General features: G+C 39.9%; 1 protein-coding gene across 1 annotated transcript in view; it reads left to right on the top strand.

Annotated features, from left to right (window-relative positions):
- LOC126212752 (uncharacterized) overlaps positions 1-15,347 on the top strand; it is a 408,628-nt gene that overhangs the window by 143,217 nt on the left and 250,064 nt on the right. The window contains exons 5-6 of the mRNA XM_049940160.1: positions 7,868-8,016; positions 13,762-13,902. Of these exons, the coding sequence (XP_049796117.1) occupies positions 7,868-8,016; positions 13,762-13,902 (290 nt within the window). The remainder of the gene's footprint in view (positions 1-7,867; positions 8,017-13,761; positions 13,903-15,347) is intronic.

Here is a 15,347-nt window from a genome sequence, read left to right as displayed (position 1 = left end):
TTATCGACAAAATGATAAAATAGCTGATAGACACTGATCTGGGCAAAATCAGTTTGGGTTCTGGAGAAATGTAGGAAGACATGAAGCAACACTAACCTTACAACCTGTCTTAGAAGAAAGGTTAAAGAAAGGCAAAGAGGTGTTCATAGTATTTGTACATTTAGAGAAAGCTTTTGACCATGTTAAATGGAATACATTGTTTGAAACGGTGAAGATCTACATCTGCATCTACATGGTTACTCTGCAATTCACACTGAAGTGCCTGGTAGACGGTTCATCGAACCATTTTCATACTACTTCTCTGGCATTCCACTCTCGAATGCCGCTTGGGAAAAAGGAACATCTTAATCTTTCTGTTCCAGCTCTGATTTCTCTTATTTTATTATGACGATCATTTCTGCCTATGTAGGTGGGTGTCAACAAAATATTTTCACATTCGGAAGAGAAAGTTGGCGATTGAAATTTCGTAAATAAATCTCGCCGCAAAGAAAACCGCCTTTGTTTCAGTGACTGCCACCCCAACTCGTGTATCGTATCTGTGACACTCTCACCCCTATTGCACGATAACACGAAACAAGCTGCCCTTCTTCCCAATTTTTCGATGTCCTCCGTCTATCCTACCTGGTAAGGATCCCCTACCGCGCAGCAATATTCCAGCAGAGGACGGACAAGTCTAATGTAGGCTGTCTCTTTAGTGGGTTTGTCGCATCTTCTAAGTGTTCCGCCTTCCCCAGAATATTATCTATGTGGTCTTTCCAATTTAAGTTGGTCTAATTGTAATTCCCAGGTATTTAGTCGAATTGACAGCCCTTAGATTTGTGCGATTTATCGTATACCCAAAATTTATCGGATTTCTTTTAGTGCCTTTGTGGATGACCTCGCACTTTTCTTTGTTTAGTGCCGATTGCCACTTTTCGCAGCATACAGAAATTCTCTCTAGATCATTTTGTAGTTGGAACTGATCGCCTGATGATTTTGCTAGATGGTAAATTACAGCATCATCTGCAAACAATCTAAGGGGGCTGCTCAGATTATCACCTAGATCATTTATGTAAATCAGGAACAGCAGAGGGCCTACGACACTACCTTGCGGAACGCCAAATATCACTTCTGTTCTACTCGATGATTTACCATCTATCAGTAGGAACTGTGACCTCTCTGAGAGGAAATCACGAATCCAGTCACAGAACTGAGATGATACGCCATAGATACACAATTTGATTAATAGTCACTTGTGAGGAACGGTATCAAAAGACTTCTGGAAAGCTAGGAATATGGAATCGATCTGAGATCCCTTGTCGACAGCACTCATTACTTCATGGGAATAAAGAGCTAGCTGTGTTGTACAAGAAAGATATTTTCTGAATACGTGTTGGTTATGCATCAATAAGTCATTTTCTTCAAGCTGATTCATAATGTTTGAGTACAGTATATGCTCCAAAATACTATTGCAAATTGAGGTCAGTGATATGGGTCTGTAATTTAATGGGTTACTCCTATTTCCTTTCTTGAATATTGGAGTGACCTGTGCTACTTTCCAGTCTTTAGGAACAGACCTTTCGTCAAGGGAGCGGTTGTATATGATTGCTAAGGAAGGCGCTACTGTGTCTGCATACTCCGAAAGGAACCTGATCGGTATACCATCTGGACCGGAAGACTTGTCTCGGATAAAATACAGGTAGCAACAGTTTATCTGCAGCTTTTACAGAAACAAAACTGCAGTTTGAGTCAGAGGGTTATTTATGTAAAAGAAGCAGCAAAGGCAGCAGAAAGAGCAAAACTCTTCTTTATTCTGAGGTAGTAAAAGTACAAAAAACAAACAAATGCTGTCCGAACAGGCCTGGAAGGCGCAACGGTACTGACAGGCCACCGTGTGAACTTCGGCCTTTAGGCGACACTGGATGTGGATACAGAGGGGCACGTGGTCAGTACACCGCTCTCGTGGCCGCTGTCAGTTTTCGTGACCAGTGTCGCTACTCCTCAATCGAGTAGCTCCTCCGTTGGTCTGGCGAGGACTGAGTGTACCTCGCTCGCTGACTGGACTCGGCAGACCCACACGGTGATCCAGCAAACTGCTAGCCGAGCTGACAGCAATCGATGTTGGCAGTCTGATGGGATCTACATCTACATCTACATCCATACTCCGCAAGCCACCTGACGGTGTGGGGCGGAGGGTACCCTGAGTACCTCTATCGGATCTCCCTTCTATTCCAGTCTCGTATTGTTCGTGGAAAGAACGATTGTCAGTATGTCTCTGTGTGGGCTCTAATCTCTCTGATTTTATCCTCACGGTCTCTTTGCGAGATATACGTAGGAGGGAGCAATATACTGCTTGACTCCTCGGTGAAGGTATGGTCTCGAAACTTCAACAAAAGCACGTACCGAGCTACTGAGCGTCTCTCCTGCAGAGTCTTCCACTGGAGTTTATCTATCATCTCCGTAACGCTTTCGCGATTACTAAATGATCCTGTAACTAAGCACGCTGCTCTCCGTTGGATCTTCTCTATCTCTTCTATCAACCCTATCTGGTACGGATCCCACACTGCTGAGCAGTATTCGAGCAGTGGGCGAACAAGCATACTGTAACCTACTTCCTTTGTTTTCGGATTGCATTCCCTTATGATTCTTCCAATGAATCTCAGTCTGGCATCTGCTTTACCGACGATCAACTTTATATCATCATTCCATTTTAAATCACTCCTCATGCCTACTCACAGATAATTTATGAAATTAACTGCTTCCAGTTGCTGACCTGCTATATTGTAGCTAAATGATAAGGGATCTTTCTTTCTGTGTATTCGCAGCACATTACACTTGTCTACATTGAGATTGAATTGCCATTCCCTGCACCATGCCTCAATTCGCTGCAGATCCTCCTGCATTTCAGTACAATTTTCCATTGTTGCAACCTCTAGATACACCACAGCATCATCTGCAAAAAGCCTCAGTGAACTTCTGATGTCATCCACCAGGTCATTTATGTATATTGTGAATAGCAACGGTCCTATGACTCTCCCCTGTGGCACACCTGAAATCACTCTTACTTCGGAAGACTTCTCTCCATTGAGAATGACGTGCTGCGTTCTGTTATCTAGGAACTCCTCAATCCAATCACACAATTGGTCTGATAGTCCATATGCTCTTACTTTGTTCATTAAACGACTGTGGGGAACTGTATCGAATGCCTTGCGGAAGTCAAGAAACACGGCACCTACCTGTGAACCTGTGTCTATGGCCGTCTGAGTCTCGTGGACGAATAGCGCGAGCTGGGTTTCACACGACCATCTTTTTCGAAACCCATGCTGATTCCTACAGAGTAGATTTCTAGTCTCCATAAAAGTCATTATACTCGAACATAATACGTCTTCCAAAATTCTACAACTGATCCACCATAGTAAGGCTGAGGAACGGCAAAAGAACAGAGAAAAAATTTGCAAAAGGTACGAAAATGCATCAAGTGGAACAGTGCGCTGGTGAGACACTGGGTCCCTGTTCAGTAAGACAACAGACAGAATCCTCGTGTGCTCATCCACATTCAGGTTTGCTGTGATTCCCTTAAATCGCTCCAGGCAAATGCTAGGAGCCAATTTCCTTCCCAGTCATTTCACATCACCATCAAATACTCGACCTCTGATGACTTTGTACTTTACGAGGTGTAAAACTTCCTTCATCCTTGTTGTTGTTGTTGTTGTTGTTGTGGTCTTCAGTCCTGAGACTGGTTTGATGCAGCTCTCCATGCTACTCTATCCTGTGCAAGCTTCTTCATCTCCCAGTACCTACTGCAACCTACATCCTTCTGAATCTGCTTAGTGTATTCATCTCTTGGTCTCCCCCTATGATTTTTACCCTCCACGCTGCCCTCCAATGCTAAATTTGTGATCCCTTGATGCCTCAAAACATGTCCTACCAACCGATCCCTTCTTCTAGTCAAGTTGTGCCGCAAACTCCTCTTCTCCCCAGTCCTATTCAGTACCTCCTCATTAGTTGTGTGATCTACCCATCTAATCTTCAGCATTCTTCTGTAGCACCACATTTCGAAAGCTTCTATTCTCTTCTTGTCCAAACTATTTATCGTCCATCTTTCACTTCCATACATGGCTACACTCCATACAAATACTTTCAGAAGAGACTTCCTGACACTTAAATCTATACTCGATGTTAACAAATTTCTCTTCTTCAGAAACGCTTTCCTTGCCATTGCCAGTCTACATTTTATATCCTCTCTACTTCGACCATCATCAGTTATTTTGCTCCCCAAATAGCAAAACTCCTTTACTACTTTAAGTGTCTCATTTCCTAATCTAATACCCTCAACATCAGCCGACTTAATTCGACTACATTCCATTATCCTCGTTTTGCTTTTGTTGATGTTCATCTTATATCCTCCCTTCAAGACACCATCCATTCCATTCAACTGCTCTTCCAAGTCCTTTGCTGTCTCTGACAGAATTACAATGTCATCGGCGAACCTCAAAGTTTTTATTTCTACTCCATGGATTTTAATTCCTACTCCAAACTTTTCTTTTGTTTCCTTTACTGCTTGCTCAATATACAGATTGAATAACATCGGGGAGAGGCTACAACCCTGTCTCACTCCCTTCCCAACCACTGCTTCCCTTTCATGCCCCTCGACTCTTATAACTGCTATCTGGTTTCTGTACAAATTGTAAATAGCCTTTCGCTCCCTGTATTTTACCCCTGCCACCTTTAGAATTTGAAAGAGAGTATTCCAGTTAACATTGTCAAAAGCTTTCTCTAAGTCTACAAATGCTAGAAACGTAGGTTTGCCTTTCCTTAATCTAGCTTCTAAGATAAGTCGTAGGATCAGTATTGCCTCACGTGTTCCAACATTTCTACGGAATCCAAACTGATCTTCCCAGAGGTCCGCTTCTACCAGTTTTTCCATTCGTCTGTAAAGAATTCGCGTTAGTATTTTGCAGCTGTGACTTATTAAACTGATAGTTCGGTAATTTTCACATCTGTCAACAACTGCTTTCTTTGGGATTGGAATTATTATATTCTTCTTGAAGTCTGTGGGTATTTCGCCCGTCTCATACATCTTGCTCACCAGATGGTAGAGTTTTGTCATGACTGGCTCTCCCAAGGCCATCAGTAGTTCTAATGGAATGTTGTCTACTCCCGGGGCCTTGTTTCGACTCAGGTCATTCAGTGCTCTGTCAAACTCTTCACACAGTATCTTATCTCCCATTTCATCTTCATCTACATCCTCTTCCATTTCCATAACATTGTCCTCAAGTACATCGCCATTGTATAAACCCTCTATATACTCGTTCCACCTTTCTGCCTTCCCTTCTTTGCTTAGAACTGGGTTTCCATCTGAGCTCTTGATGTTCATACAAGTGGTTCTCTTATCTCCAAAGGTCTCTTTAATATTCCTGTAGGCAGTATCTATCTTACCCCTAGTTAGATAAATCTCTACATCCTTATATTTGTCCTCTAGCCATCCTTACGTCAGAAAAAATAAAAAGTTAGATGAGTATCAGAAAAAATGAAACCAGTGGATGTAAGGGAACTGAAATTGGTTTGTAAAGAAATATTGAACATGCTAACACCACCCTTCTTGTTATTATTTCATCCTGGACATTGCATTTTTGTTTCTGAGAAAAAACATTCACAAATGTTAAAAAGCCTGTTATATGCCGTCAGAACAAACACACACACACACACACACACACACACACACACACGAGTAATGAAACAAGAGTCTGATGCAGAATAATTGTGATGGGGTTACTGATGTTGTACGAACAGCTTAGCATAGCGTAGTTGTGCCGCTCTTCCACTGCACTCGTACAAAGTGCGTATCAGCCACCTCTCTACCAGTAAACCTCTCCATTGTACAGTTGTATCACTGTTAACATACAACCAACAATGCCGGAAAAAAACAAACCTGAGGTAGAAGCAAGCAGTACTTAATCGGGGGTGTATGTGCCAAGAGACAACCAGGAAATCTGGGGGAAAAAAACCATGATTTTGTTTATTCGTGACAAATCCAGGAAAAACCCAGGAATTTATTAAAATTCCAGGAACCGTTTGTTGTTTTAGTTTTCAGTTAATTTTTTGTAATTTTGACTTGCAAGAACCGATACTCCAATAAAGAATTTCACTTTATCCTGCTACTACAGAACAATACTGCAGCAATAAAACGTAAACAGGAGAATTACACTAAAATAAAACTTTAGTAACAAAAAAGGAATGTGCCCTTTAAACAACACAAATCAGTGCTTACACAAGTGTTTGCTAATAACAAAATATGTTAAAGACTGTGCAATACTGTATAACAACAAACTACTTACGATACGGAGCACGCAAGATTGTGGGCCTTGTTTCGATGAGTGTGACATCACAACTGTTTACATTCCTGACAGATTGCAGGAAAAGATTGCAAATAGTGATCTGAGAAGCATTACTGTCAAAGTAAATTTCCTTTTACACAAGATGAATTATGTTACATTTGGGAATGTCCAACGATTTTTTTAAATGACAGAGCATTAAACTCTCACTTGAAACTTAATGCTGAGGACGAGCCACTTAAAAGAATTTCAGACCCAGAGACCAGCCATTTACACCATTTTTTAAAATTTTACTGGCACATTTGTGTTTGAAATATCTTAAATAGTAAAACACACTAAAAATGTTGAGTTTAAAGATTATTTTCTAATATTTATATTAGTTCTTTCATAGATTACATGTTATGCAATTACACCAAATGCTCAATGCTCAGAAATGAAATTTACAATCCTGCTTGTCAGAAATATTCAGCTGCAGCAATTTAAGCTGTGTTAGGATACTGCCTAATCACATCCTTGGGGGGGAGAGGGGGACAACAAAACATTTCTGATGACCAATATTATATGTGAAAACTTAGCTTTTGTTGTAGCTACACTGTATGTATATTAATTTAAACCAGTAACTTTTCCCATTTGTGTGTTTGCACGATTCAACAGTGCTGTTGTCATTGGCCAACTGCATCAATTGTCCATGCTCTGAATATCTGCTGTGATTGGCTGGCAAGATCACATGGCATGAGCTGTGGCTGACTAATAAATGCGTTGTAATCTCGATTTCAGTGGTGCAGAAGCTAACATGCCGTATTTTTTTAAATTGGTGTTTATAATTTTATAATACGAAAATACGGCACGTACATGTTACCGTGCACCAAAGATCTTTCCAAAATGTATTGTTTTTTGCTGGGTTTCACTTCCTAAAGTTCTGGGAAGTTCTATGCCAATGTATAAAACCTTCCCAATTCAAAGAATTTAGGAGTTTTACTGTTCTGAGGGATCCCGGGTCCGATTCCTACCAGGGTCAGGGATTTACACCTGCCTCGAGATGACTGGTGTTTGTTGTCCTGATCATTTTCATCATCATACTGGAAAGTGGTGATATTAGACTGAGCAAAGGTTGGGAATTTTTACGGGCACTGATAACCGCACAGTTGAGGGCCCCACAAACCAATCATCATCATCATCATCATCATCATGTTCTGAGGGGAAGTATATTGTCGTATAACATAAGAAAAATGTGCCTTTATAGTGTGTTTTCACTTGAAAGAAAGTGTACTTTTACCCAGGAAATATGGGAATAATGTAGGAATTTTTCCACATTTACACCCTATATAAGCAAGCTTGTTTGGAAAGAGCAAAGTGGGCATTACTGTTGCCAATAGCAAACTAAGAGACTGAACGGAACAAATCTGCTTCCAAAACAGACATGCAGCACATATCGACAAATTCACATTGTCGTGCAGATGTTTTCCGGGTCCTACAGACACAAAGATAAGCTGTGGTAGGGAAGGCAGTTGCAAATAGAGTAAAGGTCGGTTCGGCACACGTGGCGGTTGCAGGTGACGGAGCTGGCGCCGCTGCGCTCACTGCTGGAGTGCCTGAAGGAGCCATCTCTGCGGCCCAGTTTCCCCGTGCTGACGCTCTGCGACTTCGCCGTGCAGATCTGCGACGGCATGCAGTACCTCGAGGCCAAGCGGCTCATCCACAGGTGAGATGCCGAGAGGGCTCCCGTAATACACTCTGATTGTCACCTAAAAAATCGACCAACGACTGGGAAATCTTGACGGTGTCAGTTCTTCTCTATACATTCGCCCTCGGATTCAATGCATATTAGGTTGGAGCACAATTTTGTAATGTTTTTCTATACATTTAATAAACAGAACATAGGCTTTAGTCATCAGTAATATATTCTCCTTCACTATTTACAACGGGCTCCTGATGACGGGGTAAGTTTTTCATTCAACTGTAGAAATAATGTGGTTTTGTGACAGTGCACTTGCCGAGCCGAGTTCAAAGTGCATTTTCATCTGGGAAAGAAGTTCCTTGAAGGTTTTTCGATAGAGAGCGGAGAAAGTTAAAATCTGAGGGCACGAGATTAGGTGAATAAGATGACTGCAGAATGACTTCCCAGCATGACTCTGTGACCTCCCCTTCTCTCTTTGCTCCATTTCTTTCACTGACCTTTCATCTTCTTTCTTCCTTCTTAGTACTGTGGCTATATCTTGGGGTTTTCAATGCAGAAATGTAGTGGGAAGGGGGCACACGTGTGTGGCGGTTCACGATATTGTAGTGCTCTGAGGGAGCGTCACTCGTGCCTCTGGTTTGAGAAGACTGATGACCGAAGTACGAAAATTTCTCAAAAGAAAAAAAACAGGTATGTGCTCTCTTTTCTTTTAAAACTATAAATAGTAGTGTAGCTAGTACTATCTATCTTTCTACTAAACTGAATGAGCACGACACTATTGATGAAGTTTTATCCTCAAAAGAAGTTTATTAATACCAATTAGCTGAAAAAAAACTCATCCAATCCAGAAGTCACTCACAGTTAGAGTAATTAGTTTCTGATGTGTGTGTAGTGGTCATTAATACTTAAAAGATCGTTTCAGTAATTCTATCACTGTCCATTCATGAGTTGCTAAGCAACGTATCAACAAGCTGACTATGCAATGATTAATATTTGTCGTATCCCGACAGTAAATCGCTTCTCGTTTGCTTTAAGGATCAAGTCGATTACTATGCCGTTCGTGTAAGTCTTTGATAGTTATTATCAAGCCTATGTCCGTAAATTGCGGACAATAATGCCCGATATCCAGCCGCGTATATTAAACTCCGCGTTGTTATTTGGGAATTCTCACGCAAATTGTTTGCACCCGAGTCGGGCTGTGGTTCCCTGGAATAGTTTTTAAATCAACTGCGAGTTGTAAATTAACAATTCTATGCCCATTCATGAAAGTTATAGCAGATCCGCACTCGACGACTAATTGATCGTGCACTGGAGCAACATGGAAGTTTTTGTTCTTACAAAGAGAAAACATATAATGCATAAAGGTTATTTGGTATGACAAAACATATTTGTATCTATCTCATTAAAACTCATTGCCTCTTAAATGTTGTACATAATTAAATTCTTTACTCTGTAAATAATCAATAAAACTTAGGAATGAATGACATATATAAAAAAAAATCTCAAGTTGATATGACGTCATGGGTCAGTACTTGTTTCGACTCACGTGCCGCAAAGTAGATCCGACTATATAGGACATACTCGTGTAATGTTACAAGTCGTAATTTCATTACAAGCTATTTATGTTGGTGGCAGTAGGATCGTTTTGCAGTCAGCTTCAGCTGCCGGTTCCCTAAATTTTATCAGTAATGTCCTTCGAAGTGAATGTGTTCTTGCCTCCAGAGATTCCCATTGCTTTGTCGTCTTCCTTCAATCCGACCTGGTACGGATCACAAACACTCGAGCGGTACTCGAGAACAGGTAGCACCATCATCCTGCGTGTGGTCTCCTTTACAGGTGAACCACTCTTTCCTAAAATTCTCCCGATAAACCGAAGTTGATCATTCTCTTCCTTATCAGAGTTCTCACACGCTCGTTTCATCTCGTACCGCTTCACTGATTGACGCCTGCAGGATGACACGATGGCTGGTAGGCATCCCTTTGGCTTTCACAGCCTGAACGAGGAGCTCACTTTTTTTATTAATTCATTTAATGCAATTCCATCACATATTAAATGTCTTCATAATCATTGCACAAAGTCAAGCTAACTCCCTAACTGTACCCAATAGTTTCTATACAATTGATGAATACTGACAGTGAGGTGAAATGAGTATCACTGCTAAACTTATAATTATTTTAGAACTAGATGTGATTAATTTTGTGTTAGGAGACCAAATCCAAACATGATTGCAATGCACCTCTTAACAATCAGTGTAAACTGAAGTGACTGTGTTGTATTTGTCATCTTTTCTTTCATTACTAACCTTACAATTGTTTTGGCACTAGTTTTGATTGATTTTGTATCAGAAACTGTATTTTAAGCTTTTAAGCATGGCTGTGTTGTTCCAATCAAGAACAGTGTAACCTACTTGTCTGTATCGTATGTTTCATCTTTACTGCCTTCTTAAATATGTGTTAATTCTAACTGTTACCACTCTTCCATTTTTGGGCACTATTGTAGCCAAGTGAAAAATTTGGTTTTTCTATTTGTGTGATTATTTATTGTAATATTTGGCATAGCTTTGCTTCCTATATATTAATGATCCTCCCACAGTGAAACACTATTTTCATTAATTTAATATACGTTTTCAAACAGTGGAAACTCCAGGTTGGAATATCAACTATGTAAGTAAAAGATAGTTACTTGCCTTAAAGGTGGCACGGTAAGTTGCAGACAGGTACAATAAAAGTGTGTGTCCACTAGCAAGTAAACTTCCTCTAGTCTCTTGCAGAGGCCACTTCCTGCAAGTTATTTGACTTGGAAACAGCTCCAGTAAGTCGACTTCAGCAAGTTCCATCTACTTGCCGAACTAGCTTTTGCTAGCTGGTGGAAACAGTTTCTTGCACCTTGCCGCAATTATTTGCTGAACTCTCCACCTGCTGGAAGTTTCTCTCAAACTTTCAGAAGTTTCTTGCGTGTTCAGTACTGCTACAACGTCTGTATCAAAAATTTGAATGCCACAAAGACAGATGAACCAAAAAAATGTACAATGTTTCTGCGATTCCATCTTTTTTGGTGGAATGGGTCTGTGGGTGTTCAAAGACTTTGAGAAAAGAGCTACCGACAGCCATAATTTTATTTAATGTTTTTTTTAGAAAAATTACAGCTCTCAGCAACTCCTTCTTCTTCTTCTTCTTCTTCTTCTTCTTCTCTTCTCTTCCCCCCCCCCCCCATCCCCCCCCCCCACACACAGAGAGAGAGAGAGAGAGAGGGAGAGAGAGAGAAAGGTACCATGGGAATTGGGAATGCCATAAATATCCTTTGCCACCGTCTGCCAAAGAAGTGTGAAAAAAAAATAAACTGATTACTTCGTTTTCGCCAGAAGGAAAAGCAGAATGGCAGTAAAGATGTCTTTAAATTGTAGCCGACATGTAATCTTAACATAAACGTAAATGAATTATGTTGATGTTAAATAGTGTTCCCAAAAATTGTAGAGTAATTACAAGGTGATCTTTTGGTGACAGAGCTTGCAGAATTTTTGTATCCTGTTTTCAAATATTGTATTGTCCAACAGAGAGGAGATTTTCAAAAACTGCACATGACATTCTCGTAAAGTTTTTAATCTGAACAAAGTCCTTTGAGTTTAATTCCTCAAATAGTGTTTCTTCGTAAATATGTATACACCTGTGTATCCATTTCTTCACCCAGAAATTTTTTTCTTAACTTTTTGATTTCGTCACGATTTTTCTTCTATATTAATAATGCAACAACTACGGCAGCTGCTACGGTTTTTAGTACGACACTGTAAACATCCACTTGCTGATCTCGTGATGCATCTCTAGTGGAAACACTTCTGTAAGTACTTGAAGTAAGTTGTTGAAATCAAGTAGCCCTTCCGACTTGCAGAAGTAAACTAGTCCAAGTTTTTGGTCCAGTGTAAGCACCTCGGCAAGTACTTCTAGTGGACACGTGCCTTAAGACACTTGCAAATTAGCTTTCAGGCACAGCCTTCATCAGAAAAATGATAAAACACACACACAACAGCAAGCAAGCACATGACTGCCATCTCCAGCAGCTCAAATCAGACTTAATGTGTCTATTTATGGTAAGTAACAGCTATCTTTTCCTTACAATCTCTGAATATGTTTTGTAATTGATATTTTATTTCCTTTCTATTGTTATTGTCATGTAAGTTATATTTCGTCTCTGTACAATTTAACATTTTCCATATCATTGTGATTCACTCACTACCTGGATCTAGAGCAGTGGTCTCCAAACTTTTTAGTCCGCGGGCCACATTGACTCCTCCACGAAGTCATAAGGCCAAAATCTACCTCGTGGAATTAAAGCACCCTAGGCACTCCGTGATCACCGTGATGTAAGGCTAAAGGAAAGATGAAATCGCAAAAATCTAAGGTTGTGGGAATACGTAGCACTGAAACGAACTACAGTTTTTATTTAGTTACATAATTTTGATTGGTGCATGTACCTGACCGAAATTCTGGCGAATTTCACCGACAAAAAAAGTATGTCACTGCACATTCTTCACAAAAGCGTCCTGCAAACTTAACGAAATCTCAAAATCATTGTTAGCAACACTATTAGTGCAAGACGTAACAGAGGTAGTGTATGTCAATGCATTGTTATTTCAAGCGGTGCAACAATAGGTTTAGTTACGTAGTCTTGTAGCAAGTAGCAGAGACAGAGCATATATTTGATGGTTCTGTTGCGAAATTGTGTCTATGTTGCGAGTGCCTCACGAGGTTTTTAGTGTTTTATGCGCTGTACTAGTAGGTGAGACGACGAAGTGTGGGACAATTCAAAGTTTGAATTCGAAGAGACAAGGAAAATCTGAAAATCGAAATATGTATAGCACGACTTGAGTACTTTTTCACTGTATTTTTAGTGGATCTACAGTGTAATTGTAAGTATTTAATTTAGTAATTAAATTACCTTAAAAATAAATTCATTGCAGTTGTTTAGGGAGACTATCCGTAGTTTTATTAGTATTAAATAGCACAATTTTATTTTCAGGTTACAATCTTTCGTGGAGTTCTGTACAAATAAGGAAAAGAAACGAAAGGTTGACAGTGAATGTAGAATGTTTAAAGAGCAGTGGGGATGTCAATATTTCGTGGTGGAGTCAAGCAACAAACCAATGTGTATTATTTGGATAGCCACAAGTTTAACCACGACCTTCCGCTTTGTAAAGATAGAGCTCCGAAAATGTCGCGATGTATTGGTCGCGATAGGCCTCGAAACTCATTTGTTGGCAGTATAGGTACCACCTCAACTATTTGGCGGGCCGGATACCGGGGATGTCCGGCCAGCTAACGCGGGCCGGTTTTGGCCTGCGGGCTGTAGTTTGGAGACCCCTCATCTAGAGAGTACTAAATAAATAAATAAGTAAATCTCACTGACTCAACATGGATTGTTGTAGCATTGTTCCACTAAAAATGCAGGAAATGCATCACGTCATAGTATTCCACTTTACCAGTGCGCTGCACCATCCTGTTTTGGGTTCTGTTGTAAAAGTGGTGGTTCATGCCCAGTTTCTGCTTCCACCTTACACAACTGTAGTTCGAAATGCTTTCCATCTAAAATGGACACGTTAAAGTGTCCACATAACAGTAGCAGCAGCAGTAGTAGTAGTATTAGTATTAGTTGTTCGTAACTGATAATAATTATTGATTGCATTGCAAATTTAAAATCTCCTTAAAAAAAAAAAGTCCTTATATTTTGTATTCCCTGCAGAGAATACTGAACCAATGGGCTTGGATTTTTTGCAGGGACCTTGCAGCTCGTAACATCCTAGTGTTCTCGAAGAACAAGGTGAAGATTTCAGACTTCGGACTCTCGAGGGCGCTGGGTGTGGGAAAGGATTACTACCAAACCAACTTCAATGTCAACCTCAAGCTGCCTATTGCATGGTAAGAGACTACTCATTTTGTCACTGAATTGATCTGGGTTTGCTTTTTCTTTGTATGTTTTCTTTATTTATTTTGCTCCCTATTGAGTAATGTTTTTATTACAGTACATGATGCTTATACAGATGTTACAAGAGACTATCTATATTCTGATTGAATGGATGTACATTTCATGTCAATTTACTCTTTATATTTTAATTTACCTATTGTACACCCTTTGAGTAATGTTTTTATTACGACATATAATGTTTATACAGATGTTAGGTTTCTCTAGAACTGTAAACAGAAATGAAATATGTAGAATTAGGAGGATTAAATGAATAATTGGTGTGCTGGGTGCTGATTATAGTCTCTGGTTCTTTAAAAAATTGGTATTTTCTCCTTTCGAAGGACACAGAGTTGTGAGTTCCTCTCCTTTTAGAATTTATTTTTAACAGTTCACAAAGAGCTTAAAAAAGTCCATTAAAAACTGACTTCAGAGCAAATTCAGTTCTGAAGTTCTTTGGACGAAGTATTAAATATTGTTCGCCACTCACTCTGAAAGTAAATATTCTGACAAAAATTGATTATTATTGAACAAGGTAACTGAAATAATTCTGCACAGTGTGCTGTGTTTAATGGATGCCACAAAACACTTTCAGAAATGTTTGGAACAGCAAAACAAACATGAAAAAATCAAACAATGGATATCCAGGATTGAATGTAACAATATTATGAGAAGGAAAGTTGCTACTTACCATATAGCTGAGTGAGATGCTGACAAGGGAACCTCCGCATCACACCCTCCTCAGATTTAGTTATAAGTTGGCACAGTGGATAGGCCTTGAAAAACTGAACACAGATCAATCGAGAAAACAGGAAGAAGTCATGTGGAACTATGAAAAAATAAGGAAAATATACAAACTGAGTAGTTGATGCGCAACATAATTAACATCAAGGACCCTGTGTACCCAGGAGTGCCGTGGTCCCGTGGTTAGCGTGAGCAACTGCGGAACAAGAGGTCCTTGGTTCAAGTTGTCCCTCGAGTGAAAATTTTAATTTTTTATTTTCAGTTTATGCGACAAGTGCTTATGTTTTCATCACTTTCTTGGGAGTGATTACCACATCTACAAGAAAACCTAAATCGGGCAAGGTAGAAGAATGTTTTTACCCATTCGCCAAGTGTACAAGTTAGGTGGGTCGACAACATGCTGTCACCAGTGTCATATGGAATATATCAGACGTGTTTTTCTGTGTAGGAATCGGTTGACCTATGACCTTGCAATCAAATGTTTTCGGTTCCCATTGGAGATGCACGTCCTTTCGTCTACTAATCGCACGGTTTTGCGGTGCGGTCGCAAAACACAGACACTAAACTTATTACAGTGAACAGAGACGTCAATGAACGAACGGACAGATCATAACTTTGCGAAAATAAAGAAAGTAAATTTTTCACTCGAGGAAAGACT

This window comes from Schistocerca nitens, chromosome 11 (assembly GCF_023898315.1).
Source record: "Schistocerca nitens isolate TAMUIC-IGC-003100 chromosome 11, iqSchNite1.1, whole genome shotgun sequence".
Lineage (NCBI taxonomy): Eukaryota > Metazoa > Arthropoda > Insecta > Orthoptera > Acrididae > Schistocerca > Schistocerca nitens.
Note: the sequence above shows the minus strand (reverse complement) of the source record. Positions and strands in the feature narration are given on the sequence as shown.